General features: G+C 46.3%; 1 protein-coding gene across 4 annotated transcripts in view; it reads left to right on the plus strand.

Annotated features, from left to right (window-relative positions):
- The first annotated feature begins 295 nt into the window (after nt 1-295).
- SLC25A25 (solute carrier family 25 member 25) overlaps nt 296-22,670 on the plus strand; it is a 52,925-nt gene continuing 30,550 nt past the window's right edge. For 2 of the 4 annotated variants that reach the window (XM_070955649.1, XM_070955650.1), the window contains exon 1: nt 296-592. In XM_070955649.1, the coding sequence (XP_070811750.1) occupies nt 317-592 (276 nt within the window). In that variant the 5' untranslated portion in view covers nt 296-316. Of the gene's footprint in view, nt 593-15,572; nt 15,669-22,670 lie in introns of those variants that run through there. The other 2 variants (XM_070955653.1, XM_070955654.1) reach the window with 1 other exon arrangement.

The following is a 22,670-nucleotide window of genomic DNA, read 5'->3' on the forward strand; positions in this document are numbered from 1 at the left end:
GGCGTTTTTCCGCCGGCCAACAGGGGGCCCTTGCGTACCGCCTGACGTAGAAGGAGGAGAAGGCGGAGCCAAAGCAAAGACACGTGTTTTTTTTCCTCCCTCCCTCCCTCCCATCCTTACTCCTCGCGAGATTTTCCTTCCGTCCCGCCCTCCCGGCTCCCGGATTGGACAACCTGGAGAAAAAGCGGCGGCGACGAGCAATCGGAGGGCGCCCTCAGGGAGGCGGGACGTGACGTCGGAAAAGCCGCTTCCGGTGGGCAAAGGAGGCCACTTCCGCTGAGAGGCGGCTCCTGTTTGTGGTGCTCGTGTGGCGGTTATGCCGGCCGGCGCGCGGCGTTCGCTGGCTTCCCCGACAGTCGTTAACGGCGTCTTGTGCCAGTGCGGCCGCGTCTCCCCGTCCTCTTCTTCTCCGGCTTCCTTCTCCTCCTCAGGCCGCAGCGAGGCCGCTTCCCGGTTCCTAGCCGAGCACGAGCGTCGCCTGTACAGTCTCTTCGTCCAGCTGGACGTTAACCGGGACGGCGCGCTCTGCGTCCACGACCTGGCCGTCGGGCTGGAGCGGCTCGGCCTCCACCGCTCCGAGCGGGACCTCTGGGTGAGTTTGCTTCCACCCTGGGTGGATCCACACGTGCGCTCGAACACGCGTGTCGGCTTCTTAAAACACTCCTCGACCCGGGTTTGACAGCTTCTTCTCGTAGCCTGGCTTTTTTTGTTGTTGTTGTATATGTGAGTCGTTTTTTCCCCCTTTGAATTATCGTCTGTGCGGGAAGTCCTCGACTTGCGACCGTTCCGTTTAGTGACCGTTCAAAGTTAGGATGGCCCGGCAAACAACGGGGACCGACGGCCGTTTTGCGGCATGGTCACGTGATTTATACCTTCGGAATGTTTTGACAACTGATTCACACCACAGTCACAGAGTCCTCCCTCCCCCCAGTCACCTGATCCCTTTTGCGACCTTCCCACGAGCAACACCCAATGCGGGAGCCAAATTCCCTTAACAACCGTGTGGCTAATTCGACAACAATGATTCGCTGTAACAAGTGTGGCAAGAAAGGTCGTAAAATGGGACAAAACCCGCCGAGCGAATGTCTCACTTGGCGACATAGATTTGGGGCTCGGTTGTGGTCATAAGTCGAGGACTGACTGTATTTTACTGTGTTTGTTTTCTAGCATGATTCCCCGATTTTATCATGGCTTTGTTTGTAAGGACATCCCTGTTTGGTTTGGTGACAGTAACTGCCTCAGATAGAAAGTCCCTACAGAGAGTGGTGAGGACAGTGGAGAAGATTATAGGAAGCTCGCTTCCCCTTATTCAGAATGCTGCTTATAAGCGCTATGTGCTTAGACCTCAAAGCATTGTGAGAGACCCCACACACATACTTTATGGACTGTTTCTGTCGCTCCCCAATGGGAGGAGATTTCAAAGTATTTCTAGCAGGACTCCCAGATTCTGGAACAGCTTTGTTCCCTGGGCCATCCGTCCGGTAAACTCTCAAGATTTGTTTTTCTCGCTACATACATATATACATCCGAACCAGACAATGTTGTTTCTCTGTGTCATACATGTGGGGTATATGCTCAATTTTGCATTGATTTATTTTGTCATGCTTATGGAGTGTATCTTGGAGGTGGTGACCCTTTGAGAGCTGTATGCAACAAAATTTTAATATATGCCGATTAGTGTACATTTAAGGTGACAAAGTTATGCTAAATCTAAAGTTGATGGGATGATTTTTGTGGAAGGTTTTTGTCACTCAAGTGTGAGTACCGCCTTCAAAAAAAAAAATGGATGGAAATGTACTAAAGGATCAGAAATATTAAAAAGTCCTCGACTTAACTGTTTGTTTAGCGACGGAAGATACAACAGCCCTGGGAAAAAAACTACGACCAGTCCTTGCAGCATCCTCATGATCGTGTGATCCAAATTTGGACGGTTGATAACGTGGCATGTCTGATGGCAGCGTCCCGGGATCACGTGATCAGTTTCCCAGCCATCTTCAGACAAGCGAAGTCAATGGAGGAAACTATTTGCTTAACGACCGCATGATTTATTTTACCATGGCCGAAGGGTTGTAGATTCAGGGACAACTCGCTTCAGTGTCTTGCATAGAAACTGAAATTCTGGTTTCCAATTGTGGGACCCTCCCTACTTAAAGATAAGTGGGGGGAAAACACAGTAAGAGTTGGAAGGGACCTTGGAGGTCTTCTAGTCCAACCCTATACCATTTCAGACAAATGGTATTGATCTCGATCTCAGAAAATTTCTTAGTTCAAGGTTGCTTCTCTTCTTGATTAGTTTCGATCCTTGCTTCTTGTCCTGCTTTTTGGTGCTTTCGAGAGTAGACGTTTTAGAATAACAGAATTGGAAGGGACCTTGTAGATCATCTAGTCCAACCCCTTGTCCAAGCAGGAGACACTAAACCATTTCTGACAGATGGCAGTCCAGTCTCTTCTTGAAAGCCTCCAGTGATGAAGCTCCCACAACTTCTGAAAGCAACTTCTGTTCCATGGGTTGATTCTTCTCACTGTCAAGAAATCTCTCCTTATTTCTAGGTTGAATCTCTCCTTGATCAGTTTCCATCCATTATTCCTTCTCTGGCCTTCAGGTCCTTTCGAAAATAGCTTGACCCCCTTCCTCCTCTCTGTGGCAGCCCCTCAAATACTGGAAGACTGCTATCCTGTCTCCCCTGATCCTTCTCTTCGCTAGACTAGCCATGCCCAGTTCCTGCAACCGTTCTTCATACGTTTTAGTCTCCATCCCCCTAATTATCTTTCTTGCTCTTCTCTGCACTCTTTCTAGGACAATTAACCAGTGGAATAGCTTTCCTCCAGAAATCATAGGGTCTCCATCGCTGGACCTCTAAGGTCCCTTCCAGTTTATTCTATTCTATTCTAGTCTCGCACCATTTCTGGTATCTTCCCCACCCCCCTCTCAAATGCCTGAAACGGTTTACAGCTTAAGAGGAAAAGATTAGGGGCATGCCCCACAAATGAAATTCAATATGATTGTAAAATCCATGAAGGCGTGTATCTTAATCCATTGATTACTCTATAAAATGCACGTACATCACTAGTGTTAAGTAAACAACGAGGTGCCCAGCTGGCTTTCTGCCTCCTTCCTCATGATATGATTCATAATCAGTTATGTTTAGGCTAATGCAAAGAAAAGCTGATAGGGAAGCCTTGGCGTTGTGAGCCTTGGCATCGTCGCCTCCTTCCCAACTGCATAAGCCTGAAATGAGAAAAATCAGAAACTTGTCCGAATAGACTAGCAGCTATTCCTCACCAAGTTAACTCTCATCGGGAACTAGGTTTGTGCTTCGTGACACGCGCTGGCTTTTGCAAAAGCGGCCAGATAAATGATTGCTGAGATTAACAAACCACAGTTGTAAGGGAGGTTTTCCTTGCACACATTTTGGGCTTAATCGCGATAGTAAGTCGTGGGCTGTCTGTATTTCCTTGCACAAATCCGTCACAAGGACCACTCGCTATGTGTGTGTCTACCAAACCTTTTTCCTGCCCATCCTTCTCTCCCCGCCCCTTCAAGGGTCTTGCAGATTATTCAGCATAATCTGAATAATAGGATAGTCTCACGAGAATATCATTTCTACAAGACTATCCTATAACAGGGGTCTCTGGGGGACGCTCTAGAACAGGGGTGTTAAACTGGCAGCCCACGGGGCTGGATGCGTCACGTGGAAGCCACGCCCACCCCAGCTCCGCAAAAGGGGGAAAATGACAGCAATGCGACGTGTCGAGTTTCACATCCGTGCTCTAGAAGTTGTGATGAATCGGATGGCCTAGATCAGGGGTCGGCAACCTTGAACACCCAGAGAGCCACAGAGGTCCTAACCGGAAGCCCCCGTTCAATTCGGGAGCTGACCAGAAGTCCAGTTCCCACTAACCCTAGTGCAGCGTCCTTTTTCCTCTGTTGACCGGAAGTCGGTTCCCCCGCCATAGAGTTGCCTGCTAGCACGGCATCCTTTCTATTCTATTCTATTCTATTCTTATTTTTTTCTTTAGTCTAGTCTAGTTGTCAGCGTTGCAACGCTGGCATAGAGAGAACAGAGGAGAGTGAAAGATAAACTCTGAAACTTTTGCCTGCTAAATCCCTTTGAAGCCTGGTTGTCGTGGAAATGAGGGGAGGGGGCACATTCCTGGGAGATGACGAGGTAAAGAAGTCTGAAGAATGACTTGGAAGACAGCCAATGAGAAGCAGAGATTTGGGGATCGGAAAGGGAGAGATTGGGAGGCAAAAGGTCAGTCTTGTCCGCGCGGAGTCATGATCCGGTGGCTGAGCTCAATTAAAGAAAGATTTCCTTAAAGATTGGCAGTTTGGAAATTCATTTAATTTTGAGATAGCACCGCAGTCTGACACTAGTCTAGTCTAGTCTATTCTTTAAGTGAACTGTTGTAAATCGAGGAGTATCTGTACTGGTAGGTAAGCACGTATCTAGCCCCGTGTGTAAACAAATGCCCTCTTCAATCGTTCCTTTTGTTTGCTGGAGGTTTGATACGATTGCTTTGTCACCTGATAGTCTTTGCCACAAGTCTCGGCCCTTGTTAAACAGGCTGCATTTCTGCACCCTTGTTGGTTTGGTGCAATTAGCCCTGCCGTTAACCTTCGTGTTGACTTATCAGATGTGGCAGCGCCAGGTGGAGTCTGGGGTGCTTGACCAGGGTCCGCTGTACTGTCATTTCTGCAAACAGTTTTCTTTGGGGTACCCGAAGAACAACTAGGTTCTGTAATAGCTTTGGACCATCTAATATCAACCTTGTAAACTCTCAAGACTCTTGCCCCCCCCCCCAGTTATATATGCTGAATGGTCTGTGATTAATATATATAAATATATATGTGTGTGTGTGTGTTTGTGCACGCATGTGTGTATATACAGCATATGTATGTAAATATAGCAAGTGTGTGCATATATGTATGTATGTATATGTATATGTATGTTACATATATATCTGTCTTCTTAAGTTTTCGTGGGTGTGTGTTGGTAATAGGGAGCCAGAGAAAACTGGACCATTAACACATTCAGGCTGCAGCTAGTATAATGAAGCATGACCCACAGCTTCTAAACTGATAATAAAGGCCCGAAGATGACAAGGTAGAGAGCTTGTCGAAACGTTGCCTAACCTTAAAGTGTTGGTTAGGATTTCAGCCAGAGTTTTTGAAAGACCTTAAAAAGATTTTTGTTTGGGAATTTAGAGGAATCTGAGCTGTGATCTTAGCCAGGATTTTAGACATTTTAACTAACAAACTTATAATGACGTGGGAAAACACCCGAGATTTTAACTTTATATATAGATATAGATATGTTTTCTGAAGTTTTCACGGGTGTTTGTATGTAGGTCTTTGGTTATTCGGGTTTTCTCCCACGTAAAATTGGAAGGGTCTTGGCAATGTTTCGATGAAGTCTCATTCGTCATCTTCAGGCTGGTGTTTTCGGCTTTGTGCTTCTAGGACAGCTGCGATTACACACATTGCTCCTAGAAGCACGAAGCCGAAAACACCAGCCTGAAGATGACGAATGAGACTTCGTCAAAACGTCGCCAAGACACTTCCAATTTTACACGGGAGAAAACCCGAATAACCAAAGACCTATCTATCTATATATCTATCTATCTATCTCTATCTATCTATCTATCTATCTATCTATCTATCTATCTATCTATCTATCTATCTATCTATCTACATACACACACATGTGCAGGTGGGCTGCAGGAGGCTTTCCAGGCCCAAAACGGGGCGTGGGGCTCGGGGGTGCATGCACGGGGACAGGGCACATGTGCAGGGGGGCACTCACATTGCATTTTGGGGGTTTGGGCACTCGGCACCAAAAAGGATCTACTGGGCTAGATTGAAGTAGGGAAAATACTCCATCTGAGCATATAATATATTCCGATATGTGGTGAGTAATACGCTTTCTGATTTTTTTTTTTTCTCCCATGAACTCGGCTGCTTTATAAAAAGGAAAAAAAGCAAATTAAAATAGCACAGAAATAAAAATAAGCTAAACAAAAAGTCCGGGGGAAATTTATATTTAGGCTTGACTGCCCTCTCTGATTCTGCGCCAAACCGCTTCTTTGTCACGAGTATTTAATTTTCATTCCTGACCGACAGCTCTTGCTTCCTCTTCTGTTAACGCTTGGAGCGGTTGCAAAGAGCAGCTTTAAACACCATCGTAGCGGGCATACAAGTGCAAATAATGTAATTCTTGCTGCCAATAATATTTAATCTTTCGTGAGCCCACGGTGGCATGTCCTTTTCTTGGCTTCAAATACGATTTGGATATTTGAAATCTGAACTGCCCGGCTTTGTCCGAACTCGAGCAGTTATTTCTTTCCCGAAAGCATCCATGGGTTGATTTTATATAGTTTTTGGAGGGCAAATACTCTCAGGTGCTTTTTCAAGAGGCAACTGGACTTTCTGTTTTTTCTTTGAAGACGTTTCGCTTCTCATCCAAGAAGCTTCTTCAGCTCTGATGCACAGCTAAATATCTATGGAGATTCTCAGCCATCCAGGTCATGGTTTTCCCAAAGGTGCTTTTTTCAGGAGGCAACTGCACTTCCTTGTTTTTCCTTTTGAAGATATTTCGCTTCCCATCCAAGAAGATTTCAGCGTTGAAGAGAGAGCTGAAGAAGCTTCTTGGATGAGAAGCAAAACGTCTTCAAAAGTCTAGTGAAGAGCAGGACAAGGGAAGGTACGATAGCAGTCTTCCAATATTTGAGGGACTGCCACCGAGAGGAGGGGGTCAAGCTATTTTCCAAGGCACCTGAAGGCTAGACAAGGAATAATGGATGGAAACCGACCAAGGAGAGATTCAACCTGGAAATAAGGAGAAATTTTCTGACACTGAGAACAATCAACCCATGGGACAGAAGTTGCCTTCAGAAGTTGTGGGAGCTTCATCACTTGAGACTTTCAAGAAGAGATTGGACTGCCATCTGTCAGAAATGGTGTAGGGTCTCCTACTTGGACGGGGGGTTGGACTAGATGACCTACAAGGTCCCTTCCAACTCTGTTATTCTGCCTTCAGAGAAAAACTAGAAAAGTCCCGTTGCCTCTTGAAAAAAAGCACCTTTGGGACTACTCCAGGCAAGATTTGAAGGTCTCAATTTCCCTACTTTTGAGCCTGGGGGGGGGGGTGACGAACAGAAAACGGTGCGATTCATTTGCAGCGCTGCTGTTAAAACCGTAACGCGAAATAATCTGTGTTGCTTTGATAGGCCGACATGCTTTGCAATTACATTCTGGCAGCGAACGCTTGTGTTTGCTACACGTACGGGCAGCGCTAATTTCCGTGAGCTTTGTTAAAACACGCCAAACGCCGCGCTTCGGCTTGCTTGTCATGCAAAAGTTATTTCTGCTGCCTGGGGATGCATCCTTGGCATTACAAATTTCTTTTTTATTCTAGTTTAAAAGAGATCAAAGATACATAAAAAACCCACTTTCTGCTTCTGTATTTATAGCCATCTAGTTTGCCGTGAACCTCTTGGTGTCGCTAAATTTGTCTTTGCAAGAGTGACTGTCATATCAAGGGGCATTTTTTTTTCTCTCCTTAGCCTGTCATGCTTTCATCTCTCCTTGTCTGACAACTTCCTCTTGGCTTTTCATCTTTTCTCTCGTAGGGCTGGCGAAACCTCTCTTCCCTCCCTTCTCGGGACTAGAGCCCAGCCTCCGAATTCTTCTACTTCTTCTCATCTGTCCAACTGTATTACTTGGAACCCCGACACCGACAGAGTGAGGTCTCACCACGGCTGTGACGAACTGGCGTGTTTGAAAGAAATCCCGTCTTGGACCGCCCAGAAATGTTGGCAGGATTATTTTCATTTTTGCGTGCAAAGCAGAATGTTAAGAGCGTATATACGGGAAGTCCCTGACTTACGACCACAAGTTTGAGCCCAGGGTTTCTGTCGCTAAGCGAGTTTCGTCCCCCACTTTACGACTTTTCCTGCCGCAGTTGTCCCAGCGAATCACTGCGGTTCGTAAGTCGGTAACCTGGTTGTTAAATGAAACCTGGCTCCCCTCTCCCCGCTGACTTTTCCTTTTGGAGAAGGTCACAAAAGGGGGGGAAATCGCGTGACTTTGGGGGACGCAGCGACCGTCGTAAGTACGAACCCTGATCACGTGATCGTGGGGATGACGCGAAGGTCATCAGTGTCGAAAATGGTCCTCGGTCCCGTTTTTTCCAATGCCATCGTAAATTTTGAACGGGTCACTAAATGAACAGTTGTAAGCGGAGGACTACCTGCAGTAAGTCAGATAGGGAAACATCTCCCGATGAGAACTTTGAATCTGGTAGTTCATCTTTCCGTTGCAAATCGGGCACTTTGGAATATTACAGGCCCTTTGAGTGACATGTCTGTAGATATTTCACAGTTATGTCAATAGTTGTGCAAATGTGCGCCGGTCATGAGAGCCGAGTTTTATTCCTGGTCCTCGGCTCCGACCTTTGGACTTTAAAACAAGAGCGAGGGCGTTCATTTTTCTTGGCAGCTTGCGGTGGCAGTTGCGTTATTTCCAGAATTGTCTAGACCAGCGATCACCAGTGGTTCGCGAGAAAATTTAGGTGGTCCGCGGAAAAATTATTTGCATTTTTTTATATTGCACTAAATCAGGAGTCCTCAAATTACGGCCCCTGGGCTGGATACGTGCAATGAAGGTTTGTGTTGCTGCAGAGAGTCTCCCCCTTCGGGGTCTTTTTGTGTGGGTCGGAGGGGGGCAGAAATTCCGACTTGGGGTCTGCTTCAGCCTCCTGGTGTGGGGCTTTGGGCGAAGGCTGAGGGAAGAGCCGCTGGTGGCGAAGAGTCGGAGGCCCTCGTTCCAGTGGGACTGCATCATGGCCTGGAACTGGCTGATCATCACAGTCCATGGAGCCTCCAGGTGCTGGTACCTGGCCTTGCACTCTCATAGGTCTTCCCTCTGCTTGGAAAGCCTATGCTCCTAGTCCTCAGTGAGGTGCTTCTGCGGAGCCTCCTTCTCGGCCAGATCCAATTTGAATTGAGCTGTTTTGCCAACTCTTTCTCGCGGTGGCTGCTTAGCTCCAACAACTGCTTCCTGTTAGGGCCATAAGGAGCCCAGGTGGGCAGGCGAGGAGTGGCTGGGAGGGGAGGGGCGAGTAGAAGCCGGCGAGGCGCCCCTCGACGTGAGTGCAATCGAGTTGACCACGCCCACCCAGTCACATGACCACCTAGCCATGCCCACCCAGCCGGTCATTAGACAGATCATATTAGTGGTCCGTGGGATTTAAAATTATGAATTTAGTGGTCCCTGAGGTCCGAAAGGTTGGGGACCTCTGCTCTAGACACACCAGAGAGGGACTTCTAGCATTCGTACTGTAACTCTCATCTACCCAGTGAATTGCTTGGAAAAAATCTCCTGTTGGGGCTGCTTCATTCTGCTTCAGTTGTAGGCTCCACCCATTATACAGGTAATCCTCGGCTTATGACAGTTCGTTTAGTAACCGTTCAAAGTCACAAACTTAACAAATTTCTCACTTAATATTTGGTTAGTCACTTATCAGCCAGTGATTCACTTAACAACGGAGGCGAGAAAGGCCGTAAAATGGGGCAAAACTCACTTAACAAATGTTTCCCTTAAAAGCCGGGTTAGTAACTTATCAACTGCAGTGATTCACTTAACAACGGAGGCAAGAAAAGTCATAAAATGGGGCAAAACTCACAAAATGTTTCACTTAACATAAATTTGGGGCTCCATTGTGGTCGTAAGTCGAGGACTACCTGTATGAAGGACTACTCTAGGTTCCTGTTGGTGCCCACCAGAGCAACAATAGATTTTCTGCATCTGTTGACCACTTTGTGCAGTGATCTCCGTGAAAATTGGGACCGTTTCCATGATGACATGAAAGCTTCGGGGTTTTTTTTTTTTTTTCTTCAATTCTGCTTTTAGTCATCAGAATTATTTCCTGATTGTTTCCTGTTGTTCTCTTATGTTTCTATATGGCCGTGCGATACTTTTTGAATCATTTTTGGTGTTTGTTTGAATGGAAAGTGAATACTTTTTGCATTTTGTTTGTGAATAAAGCTACATAGTATAGAATAGAGAGCCGAGAGAAGGTTGTGTTGCTTTGAGGGCAAGTTAGCACAATGGAAGGATTGTGTGGCGTTGCCATTTTAGAAAGCTAACCGAAAACACACGTATTGCAGAGACGCCACATCCATTTTGTCTTACATTTGCTGTGTCTGATGTTGGTTCTTCAGAATCTCCTCTTGCGTCAGAAGCACCCACAAATTATAAACCTTCAACCCAGAGCAATTAAAATGGGTATAAAATAGGTCATTGCACTGTAGCTCAGGTAAAAAGTATGCGCAATAAATAGGATTAAAACTAAGTGACATTCATTCAGTATGGAGCCACATCGTTTTCTCTCCCCGGTGCGAGCTCTTCCTCCATACGTGATGAAGGACATCGTATGCACCATAGCATAAATGATGAGATGGATTGTCCTTCTCCACATTCACACAGCCTATCTTCTATTGGGAAACCCCATTTTTTAAAGATTGTCCTTTGAGCTTCCTATCCTGGCATGCAGGCACTCATAAAAACCTAGGGAATAGAGTAGAGTAGAGTAGAGTAGAGTAGAGTAGAGTAGAGTAGAGTAGAGTAGAGTAGAGTAGAGTAGAGTAGAGTAGAGTAGAGTAGAGTAGAATAGAATAGAATAGAATAGAATAGAATAACAGAGTTGGAAGGGACCTTGGAGGTCTTCTAGTCCAACCCCTGCTCAGGCAGGAAACCCTACGCCATTTCAGACAAATGGTTGTCCAATCTCTTCTTAAAAACTTCCAGTGTTGGAGCATTCACAATTTCTGGAGGCAAGTTGTTCCACTGGTTAATTGTTCTGACTGTCAGGAAATTCCTCCTGAGTTCTAAGTTGCTTCTCTCCTTGATTAGTTTCCACCCATTGCTTCTTGTCCTGCCTTCAGGTGCTTTGGAGAATAGCTTGACTCCCTCTTCTTTGGGGCAGCCCCTGAGATATTGGAAGACTGCTATCCTGTCTCCCCTAGTCCTTCTTTTCATCAAACTGGACACTTCCCGTGTTCTTGATTCTATCCCTCTGTTAATGCAGCCAATCTTGGCTTGGTCAACACAGTTGTGCCACCTGCTTTGCATAGCCATCGGGAACTGGGTTTAGAGACAGGCTTCGTTTTCAATACCGTCCAGGAAGGAAAGATTTCTTCCTGCGCTGAAAACTTGTGACTCGTTTTAGCTTCCAGTCCCCTAATCATCTTGGTTGCTCTTCTCTGCACTCTTTCTAGAGTCTCCACATCTTTTTTACATCGTGGCGACCAAAACTGGATGCCGTATTCCAAGTGTGGCCTTACCAAGGCCTTATAAAGCGGTATTAACACTTCACCTGATCTTGATTCTATCCCTCTGTTAATGCAGCCTAGAACTGTGTCGGCTTTTTTGGCAGCTGCCGCACACTTTCTTCTTCTCCATCTCCCCCATGTCTGTGTGAATTCGTCTTTCTGTCCTCTTCCTCTTCTTCCACGGCGGGACAGGGCTGGCATTTCCATCTTGAGTTGAAAAACAGCCTTGGCTCTCCCATGTTCTCTCTCTTTTTCCCCACAATCCAATGAAGTCCCATGTCCCGTTAACGCTTCAGAAATGCAACCAAAACACGGTCAAGAACAGCCATGACGGCTGCCCACTTGTGTAACGCTGGAAATTCACAAAGTCAACCAAATGTCGAAAAGCAACGATGCCCAAGAGGAACTTCCTGCTGAATTTTTTTTTTTTTAAATTCAGCTCATCCTTCTTGGAGGAAATTTCTTTCCCTGCTTGCCCCATAGTCTTCTTGCTTCCCCATCCAAGTTGACCAGTGTGCGAAAACTCAGAAATCCCTCGTTTGCAATTTCCCGAATTATATTAAAGAACCTGAAGCCCATTTCCTCTGAGCTCAGCAGAGAGAGCGCTTTCTTCAGATCAGCTGAAATTGTTGTTTTTTTTAAAGTTTCTCCATACTGCCTTTTTAACCTCTCCCAATTGCCTAATGGAGTGGAGGGCACCCATCTGTATAATTTCTTAGTTCTAGGTTGCTTCTCTCCTTGATTAGGTTCTATCTTCTAGCTTCTTGTCCTGCTTTCTGGAGCTTTGGAGAATAGACGTTTTAGAATAACAGAATTGGAAGGGACCTTGTAGGTCATCTAGTCCAACCCCCCTACCCAAGCAGGAGACCCTACTCCATTTCTGACAGGTGGCAGTCCAATCTCTTCTTGAAAGACTCAAATGATGAAGCTCCCACAACTTCTGAAGGCAACTTCTGTTCCATGGGTTGATTGTTCTCACTGTCAGAAAGTTCCTCCTCATTTCCAGGTTGAATCTCTCCTTGTTCAGTTTCCATCCATTATTCCTTGTCTGGCCTTTGGGTGCTTTGGAGAATAGCTTGACCCTCTCCTCTCTGTGGCAGCCCCTCAGATATTGGAAGGCTGCTATCATGTCTCCCCTGGCCCTTCTCTTCACTAGACTAGCCATGCTCAGTTCCTGCAACTGTTCCTCGTATGTTTTAGCCTCCAGTCCCCTAATCATCCTGGTTGCTCCTCTCTGCACTTTTTCCTAGAGTCCCAACATCTCTTTTACAGTGTAGCGACCAAAATCGGATGCAGTATTCCAGGTGTGGTCTTATTGAGGAGTGAATATAAGAAAACTTAACTGGCTAGCTTTCCTTTGAAGATGGATGTGTCATGAAAGGAAAATGTTCTGAATTAGGGCGGAAAGAGAGAACTCTTGTGGAACTAGTTTGCTTTTTTTTTTTTTTTTAATTTGATTTATATGCCGCCCTTCTCCGGAGACTCAGGGCGGCTTACAATGCGTTAAGCAATAGCCTTCATTCTTTTGTATATTTTATACAAAGTCAGCTTATTGCCCCCACAAACTGGGTCCTCATTTCACCTACCTTAGAAAGGATGGAAGGCTGAGTCAACCTTGAGCTTTGGAGAGATTCGAACCAGCAGAAATTGCAGGCAGCTGTGTTAATAACAGGGTGCACTAAACCACTGTACTATCAAGGCTCTTTGAACTTAGCACCAGCTCGTCATGTCATTGTTAGTAAAAATTAGGAAGCAGATTGATCGATCGATCGATAGTTAGATAGAGTTTTTCTATCGAGGTACCTGGTCTACCCCAACATGTGGGAGGGAGCATACTGCTTTCCTTTCGCCTTTCAGCTCCAATCCAGGAGCCCTCAAGCAGTCGCATTCACGACAAACCATTTTTATACCGAATGTATATTTCGCTGATAAAGAAATAAAGGGAGACTAGTATAGATTTGAGCCCAAGTTTGAATCTGAGTAAAAGTATGGCTAGCTGATGAGAGCTAAATAGCTTGAAATAAATCATACTAGTCTCCCTTTATTTCTTTATCAACGAAATATAAATTTGGTGTACACACACACACACACACACACACACACACACACACACACATGATATAAAATGATATAAATGATATAAAAAGGATGTTGAGACTCTGGAAAGAGTGCAGAGAAGAGCAACAAAGATGATCAGGGGACTGGAAGCTAAAGAAGACTAGCTAATGTCTAGTCTAATGAAGAGAAGGACCAGGGGAGACATGATAGCACTCTTCCAATATTTGAGGGGCTGCCCCAAAGAAGAGGGGGTTCAATCTATTCTCCAAACCACCCGAAGGCAGGACAAGAAGCAACGGATGGAAACTAATCAAGGAGAGAAGCAGCCTGAAATTAAGGAGAAATTTCCTGACAGTTAGAACAATTGATCAGTGGAACAATTAATTAAGAAGTTGTGGGCACGCCATCGCTGGAGATTTTTAAGAAGAGACCAGATAACCATTTCTCTGAAATGGGACAGGGTCACCTGCTTGAGCATGGGGTTGGACTAGAAGATCTCCAAGGCCCCTTTCCACTGTGTTATTCTGTTACTTTCTGGGGTGGGGGGTGTCCTTTGCTCTGTTATTAATTCTGGAAACTGAAGGGACGAAACCGGTGAGAGAAGTCAGCTCCTTCCTTTGACGATCATGAAGAGGACCGTCCGTTTCGACTCAGACGGGCCTAACCAGGTTAAAACTCATAATAAACAGCAGCAGAAAATGGAAATCTTGGTTTTGCTGATACCACACCAGACCCGAGAGAGGGGCAGCTCCGTGGGCTTTTTATCATGTCAAAAGCAGAAACATACCAGAGAGGAGACCTATCTAATCTGTCCCTTCGCATGCCCAGACTGCCTTTTGAATTCTGCATCTTGAGTTGTATTCTCCACCGGACTGATGTATGATTCCCTCACACACACACACACACACACACACACACACACACACACACACACGGTTTGGCCTTTTATTCATCTTGAAAGGGGCGGGGGGGGGGGAAAGAAAGCAAGCTATAATCGAAATGCTTGTTAGAATCTGCCAAAAACAGAGGCGGTAAATTGATGCGGCGGAGGGAAATATTCGCTTTCTGTTTCCCGGATTCCTGTCTGGGTAGGCTTTGAGAAAGTGGCAATCATTATTTTATTTTTTTTACCAATAAATAAGAATATTTGTAGCTCAGGGTTGAATTCAAGAGTTCCTCGGTGGCTTTCCTGCAGATGTTTCTACATAAGATCATCCAGGGCTGCTGACTACTTCTTCTTTTTTTTTTTTTTTTTGGAAATTTATTTGGTAAGGGGGAAAAACAGAGTTAGAACAAGACTTGAAAATGTTGCAAGGATTCCAAAATAACAGGAGGATTTGTTTATTTTTCCCCCTGTGCATTTTTTTTTTGGGACGAGTGTCATCTTCTATTGAATGCTTCCTCTGTTTCAACTGACCCTCCCCGGAGCCCGTGCATCCTCCTAGACCGAGGTCGCCCTTCTGCACCCCTTCCCGTCTGCAAGCCAGAAAAGTGTCCAGTCACAGCTTCTTCTGATTGGCCCGAGGCGTCTGGTTTGAATAATGAACCTGTTAGTGTTGGGAGCTTCGATTGGCCGGGCCCTGCTGCAGTGAGAATGCAGGCTGGATCATCGGGGCTGCTGCTTGTGCTCCTTTTGACGTGCATTGTATGGGTTGGGGGTGGGGGGAGGACACGCTTCCCCGGCTAATCCTGCAGCTGGCAAACTCCGCGGAGCTCCATCCTTCTGGCCACGGGAGAGAGGCTTCTGCGCAGGCTTCCCGCGGCAGACAGCATCTTTCCTCCCTCCTTCTCTCGCTCTCTCTCTCTCCTTGAATGAACTGCTTGTGAGTCCAGGCACGAGAACGCTGCCAGCGTCTTCAAAGGCAGGCAGGCAGGCAGGCACTGCAACCGCAACATGAGCCTCTGGCAAGGCCTGGTGTGAAGCTTCCCATTGCAGGACCGATTCCTCCTCTTCAGCTTGAGCGGATCATCCGTCCTCCCCCCCCAACCCTGCAGCGAGCATCCTTCCCGTCCGAGCGAGCCTCTCCCTTCGCCAAGGGATTAAGGGGATGCTGCAGTCGTTCTGGCGTCTCTTCTCTTCCCTCTTTCAAAGGGCTGGGTGCGAAGACCCCGCCGGCGCCAAGGAGGATGCGGCCAAGGAAGAACCCCCCGTTCTCAACCCCGGGGACCAAGCACCAAAGATGCCCCAAAAGTTGCACAACAACAAAGAGGCCGATCCCTCCGAAAGGAGGTCGACCATTCTCCTGGTGGTTGGGCCTGCCGAGCATTTCACAGAGGTAACGTTTCCAAGGCAGACTTCTTCTCCCCGCGCGACTGGGACCCGTCGGAGGGGCAGGGAGGGTGACAAGAGGGTGGGGCAAGGGGCCTCGGGGGCTTCGGAAAAGCCGCTTGGGGAATGGGAACCTTGGCGACAGTACCGCTGAGAAAAAAAAAAAAACACCCCAAGAAGTTTCAGCTGGCGTGATGCAACCCCGCATCTGATATTCTCCCTCCGTCTGCAATTCTTGAATCGCTCGACTTACCTGCCGAAGGCCAATAAGACCGATAGACTTCCAGGCTGATAACCTAAGTGGAAGTTTTCAATAATAGCTCTTGGCAAGGATTTTGTCTTAATTTAGGATTGTGGCATTGTGTGTGTGTGTGTGTGTGTGTGTGTGTGTGTGTGTGTGTGTGTGTGTGTGTAAGATTCCCTCAGAGCGCATAAATCTCTTCATGCTTCTCCAGTTGCGTTTGTCGCAAGGAGAGCTGAGAATCCTGCGTCCGGGGACCGAAAAAGGATTTTTTGTGCTGCGGTCACTATATACGGTTGATGTGCCTGCAAGGAGGGCGGTGAGCCTCGGAAAAGCTGCCTTGGTTCATTTGTGCAAGAGAACCACGTAGAATTAAAAAACAAAACAAAACAATTTAGTTCTCCCATTAGATACGTAAAAATGAAAAAGAGCCTTTCCGTCTACTTAGCAAACTCAAAAGTTCGTCTTGGAAGCCAGATCTGGCCGCTCGGTACAAGCGAACAGTTGAACATGTACATCGAAGTATGCAAAAAAAAATTAATAATCAATTAAATTTGCTGGATTAGAATTTTAACGCGCCAGAAAGGATCATGGGAAGGGTGAACTTGTAGGATATGTAGAACTTTTAAGTAGGAGGTGGGTAGGAGAGGTTTTTTTTAAAAAAGAAATGAGTAGAGAGAATTGATGTGTTGAAACTTCTCACGCCTTATAGGAAAGATGGAGGAGAGGATAGAGAGATAGGTAAGAACGGGGGGGGGGGGGAGACGGTGTGTGCTTCATGTAAAAAGGAGGATTTACAAATAATACAAATAATACAAGAAAGAGACTAATAAATTGGTGCTGTCCCTCTGGAAAGCTTCTTTTAATCCAGGGGGCACAACCGGTTTCATTTGTGCCACGTCTAGGACAAATAATAGCCTTCATATTTTACGCATCCTTTGAAATCAATGCAGGTAAAGAATGCGGTCTGAAAAAACTGCCCCTTTCCCTCCCCAAAATTTCCAGCCTTGTATAATAAGGCTACCTGAATTTAAAGAATGGAGGCGAACTGGTTTTCAGACGTTCGTTTGGCTCGATAAGGATCTTCAGAATTACAGATGAAAGGGCAATGAGGATGATAATAATAATAATAATAATAATAATAACAGACGGAAAATGTCAAAAGAATGGTTTCAAGTCGCCGAACATTTTGTCAAGGTTCTAGAAAGAGCTTGAATATTTATTTTGAAATCTCTCTTAAGGCGGAAGGTCGGGCCGGGAAGAAAAGAAAGAAATTAATGATCACACAATCTCTTAGATCAGTTACACGGAACATGCTGGAAAGCCGGAGTATCTTAAGCCGACGTAGCAAAGACAGAAGCTTGGCACGGTTAATGGTTTCTAAGGTTGCGATACTCCCTTGTGAACCGGGCTTAAAAATTTTCCACCTCTCTGCCGTTAATCGGGGAGCCTCCCTTAGCATCCTTTCCCCTCTTTATCAGGGCTCTTAAGAACCTTGTCAACATTCAGAGTTATTCTTCATCTTTGTGCAATCCAAGTATGCAAAAATCTTAACAATGGGAGGCGGTTTTTAAAGGGGTCTCAGGTAGTGAAGTCAGGAACGGTCGTAACCGAAAAACTGAGGATGATGTTTGCGTCGCTGTTACAGTGAAGACGAGTTCTTGAAACTTTGGGGTATCTGACGTCGGCAAAACAGCCCTCCGGAAAATGCCCTTGCTTCTAATCTCGTCCTCCAGACCTCTTCAATTTGAGCATCCCCCTAATTCTCTTTATCTACGGGGTGCAGGAAAATCTGAAATCCATCTCACGGTGCTGTGGGGAAGGGCGCAAATCTCCCAACGTGTTGGAGGGACCTTTGTGCAAAAGATGACACACCCAAGGAATTCCTGTGGCTTCTCTGTTGCTCCGTTGATTCAAAGGCCTGCTGAATGCCGCTTTTTGAGACCGAAGCATTGCTGCCCCGTTGCTTCTGGTTCCTTGGATACAGGCTGCGCTTGCTCTGAATTCGAAACACCCTAAAATGGCACAAAGAAACAGCGGCTGTTGTTGCTTTGTATGTTGCCGGACATCTTTCCCACCAACTTTGTTCCCAGCCTTGGAAGGTTGGCCTAGAGCAGGGATCCCCAACCTTTCGGACTTCAGGGACCATTAAATTCATAATTTTAACTCCCGCGGACCTCTAATATGATTGTGCCTAATGACTGGCTGGGTGGGCGTGGCTAGGTGGTCATTTGACTGGGTGGGAGTGGCCAACTCGCATCGAGGGGCACCTCGCTGGCCTCTACTTACCCCTCCCCTCCTAGCCACTCCTCCCTTCCCCGCCCGGCCTCCTTATGGCCCCCACAGGAAGCAGTTGTTGGAGCTAAGCAGCCACCATGAGAAAGAGTTGGCAAAAGAGCTCAGTTCAAATTGGATCTGGCCGAGAAGGAGGCTCAGCAGAAGCCTCCTCACTGAGGACTAGAGGCTTTCCAAGACCTGTGGGAGTGCAAGGCCAGGTACCGGCGCCTGGAGGCTCACCAAGCTGAGATGGTCAGCCAGTTCCAGGCCATGATGCTGTCCCACTGGAACGAGGCCCTCCGGCTCTTCGCCACCAGCGGCGCTTCCCTCAACCCTTCGCCCAAAGCCCCACACCAGGAGGCCGAAGCAGACCCCGAGTCGGAATTTCTGCCCCCCTCCGACCGCACAAAAAGACCCCAAAGGGGGAGACTCTCTGCAGCAACACAAACGTTCATTGCACGTATCCGTCCCAGGGGCCGTAGTTTGAGGACCCCTGATTTAGTGCAATATAAAATGCAAATAATTTTTCTGCGGACCCCCAAAATTTTCTCACGGACCACCAGTTGGTGCCCACTGGTCTAAACCAAGGATGCCCAACCGTGGCAATTTTTAAGACCCGTGGACTTCGACTCCCAGAATTCCTCAGGCTGGCTAGTCTGGAAGGCATCCCTTGGGGTATTTCTTCCGTTAAGTGTTTTGTCTTGATCTAAAATCCCAAACTCTGCAAGGAGAGAAAAACATTTTCAACAGTTCTCGGAACACATTCCTGGCACCCGTTTTTTTTTTTTTAAATTTTTTTTTTTTTTTACTTCCCCAAGTCTTAAAAACTTCAAGATTGCATCACGATTTGAGTGTCGGGTTTTTTATTTTATTTTTTTTTACTACTTCACTCACCGCTTTTTTACGCTGCATTGGAAATTTCATTTTCATTTTTTTTAAAACGTCCCTGTTCGGGTCGTCTTGTTGAAAAAGGGGGTGGGGGTGTCCCTTTTAGAGCAGGGGTCTCCAACCTCGGCAACTTTAAACCTGGCGGACTTCCAACTCTCCAGCAAAGCTGGCTGGAGGATTCTGGGAGTTGGAAGTCCGCCAGGCTTAAAGTTGCCGAGGTTGGAGACCCCTATTTGAGAGGTTCCAAAGGGAAGGCAGCCCTCCCACCCCATCCCCCCCCCCCCCCCCCCCGTCGGCCTCATCTCTTTTGTTTATGCTGCAGTCATCATCGTGAACGGGATAATCCCAGTTCAATTCGAGTGTCATAAAATTGCTTCACCTTTTTTGGAACAGAGGTGATGTTTGCTTGAGCGTCCAACTCCTATTTTTTTTTTTTGCCAGCCTGCCTGCACTGCAGCATCTGTTGATTTCAAGAGCCTCTTGTTTGCTCTCCCTTATGCTGCAACTGCCCTTCCCCCCCCCCCACACACACACGCCCTGGACCCTGCCGGGATTACTAGATCCGATGCCGAGATGCTTCAGGGAGTCGGGAACAAACACAATTAATCTCGTGCATTCAGAACAGTTCCATAGTCCAGTCGGAGGTGATTTTGTTGACTTTCTTTCCCCTGAGCCAACTGGGGTGACTCACTTCTATAGATAGATAGATAGATAGATAGATAGATAGATAGATAGATAAATCTATATCTCTATATCTATATCTATATATCTATATCTATATCTATATCTATATATCTATATCTACATATCTATATATCTATATATATCTATATCTATCTATCTATCTATCTATCTATCTATCTATCTATCTATCTATCTATCTATCTATCTATCTATCTATCTAACAAGATTTGCTTCCTCCCTCTCCCCACCCCACCCCCCTCCAACTTGGTGAAATATTAATGGGCATGTGTTGGATGGGTGCAGCTATCCTATTCAGAGCATCTCAGCTTATTTATTTTTTTTAATTTGATTTATATGCCGCCCTTCTCCAGAGACTCAGGGCGGCTTACAATGCGTTAAGCAATAGCCTTCATCCTTTTTTGTATATTTTATACAAAGTCAGCTTATTGCCCCCACAAACTGGGTCCTCAATTTACCTACCTTAGAAAGGATGGAAGGCTGAGTCAACCTTGAGCCTGGCGAGATTCGATCTTACTTTAATTGCAGACAGCTGGTGTTAAATTACAGTGTTTAGTCTGTTGAGCTAAACCAGGCTCTGTTATTGATTGATTGATTGATTGGTTGGTTGGTTGGTTCGATTTATATGCCACCCTTCTCCGGAGACTCAAGGCGGCTTACAATGTGTTAAGCAATAGCCTTCATACTTTTGTATATACCTGCTTAGTAGGGCTTTCGCCCCCCCCCCCCAAGCAGTGTTCTTTTTTTATACAAAGTCAGCTTATTGCCCCCACAATCCGGATCCTCATTTTACCTAACTCGGAAGGATGGAAGGCTGAGTTAACCTTGAGCCTGGTGAGATTTGAACTTGCACCTAGGCAGGAAAAAAATGGCCAACAAAAGAGCGTATAGTCAAGGCGATGGTTTTCCCAGTTGCAATGGATGGCTGTGAAAGTTGGACCATAAGGAAGGCTGAGAAGGCCAAAGAATGGAGGCCTTTGAACTCTGGTGCTGGAGAAGACTCCTGCGAGTCCCTTGGACTGCAAGGTGATCCAACCGGTCGGTCCTAGAGGAGATCAACCCTGACTGCTCTTTAGAAGGCCAGATCCTGAAGAGGAAACTCAAATACTTGGGCCACCTAATGAGAAGGAAGGAGTCCCTGGAGAAGAGCCTAATGCTGGGAACGATGGAGGGCAAAAGAAGAAGGGAACGGCAGAGAACGAGGTGGCTGGATGGAGTCACTCAAGCAGTCATCGTGAGCTTAAATGGTCTCCAGAGAATGGTAGAGGACAGGAAGGCCTGGAGGAATGTTGTCCATGGGGTCGCGATGGATCAGACACAACTTCGGGACTAACAACAACAAAGAAAAAAAACAGAGGTGCAAATACAGATTAGGCGAGACCAGGCTCAAAAAACAGTAACTGAGAAGGACCTTGGAGTCCCAGTGGACGATCCCTTAAATACGAGCCAGCCGTCTGCGGCAGCAGCCAAAAAAGCTAACACAATCCTTGGTTGTATGAAACAGAGGCACAGAATCAAAATCACGGGAAGTCTTAGTAGCGCTTTATAAAGCCTTAGTAAGGCCACATCTGGAATAAGGCATCCAGTTTTGGTCACCACGTTACAGAAAAAGACGTTGCGACTTTGGAAAAAGTGCAGAGAAGAGCGAACTAAGAGGATTAAAAGCCTGGAGACGAAAATATATGAAGGACGCTTGAAGGAATTGGGTTTGGCTTGTCTAGGATTTGGGGGGCCATGATAGCAGTCTTCTAGTATTTGAGGGGCTGCCATAAAGAAAAAGGGGGTCAAATTATTCTCCAAAGCAACAGAAGGCAGGACGTGAAACAACGGATGGAAACTAATCAAGGAGAGAAGCAACCCAGAACTAAGGAGAAACTTCCCAACAGTGAGACCAATTAACCAGTGGAACTGCTTGCCACCAGAAGTTGTGGATGCTTCATCCCTGGAGGTTTTTAAGAAGAGACTGGACAGTCACTTGTCTGAAATGCTATACGGTCTCCTGCTCGAGCAGGGGGGCTGGACTAGAAGACCTCCAAGGTCCCTTCCAGCTCGATTCTGATTCTGAGCCTCGATTTGAAGATGCTGTTTGTTTAACCGGGGGGCGAGTGGGTGGGTGGGAATAATAGAACCCTTTTAAACATCTGTCCCTCCATCCCTTCCCCCAGGGGCCTCCGCTCTCTGTAACAGCTCCTTGTCTCCATGGGAAAATTCATCCATTCCCTGGGAAATTAATCATGAGTCACTTTTCAGGCGATAGGAAAGGCAACTTCTGTTGGAGAGCCTGTATCATTTCAATAGAAATAGGTCATCTCGTGAGGGCCCCCCCCCAAACTCCACAGGAGACATTTTCCAGTATTAATGGGCACGATCAAATTCCCAAGTGTTGGTAAACTCATTCTGAAGTGGTGAGCCAGTTCAGATGTCACAGCAAAACATAAGGTCCAGTGTCCCAAAGGTGTTTTTTTTTTCTTCCAAAAGGCAACTGGGTTTTGTTTCTCCTTGAGGACATTTCGCTTCTCATCCAAAAAGCTGCTTTACTTCTTCAAAAGGCAACTGAACTTTGTTTCTCTTTGAAGACATTTCGCTTCTCATCCAAGAAGCTTCCTTAGTTCTCCAGAAGGCAACTGGACTTTGTTCTTCCTTGAAGACGTTTCGCTTCTCATCCAAGAAGCTTCTTCAGTTCTTCAGAAGGCAACTGGAGTTTGTTTTTCCTTGAAGACGTTTTGCTTCTCATCCAAGAAGCTTCTTCAGTTCTTCAGAAGGCAACTGGACTTTGTTCTTCCTTGAAGACTTTTCGCTTCTCATCCAAAAAGCTTCTTCAGTTCTTCAGAAGGCAACAAGTTTGTTTCTCCTTGAAGACGTTTTGCTTCTCATCCAAGAAGCTTCTTCAATTCTTCAGAA

Source organism: Pituophis catenifer, unplaced genomic scaffold (assembly GCF_029215685.1).
Source record: "Pituophis catenifer annectens isolate HBS135680 unplaced genomic scaffold, rPitCat1.0.hap2 SCAF_17, whole genome shotgun sequence".
In the NCBI taxonomy this organism is placed as follows: domain Eukaryota; kingdom Metazoa; phylum Chordata; class Lepidosauria; order Squamata; family Colubridae; genus Pituophis; species Pituophis catenifer.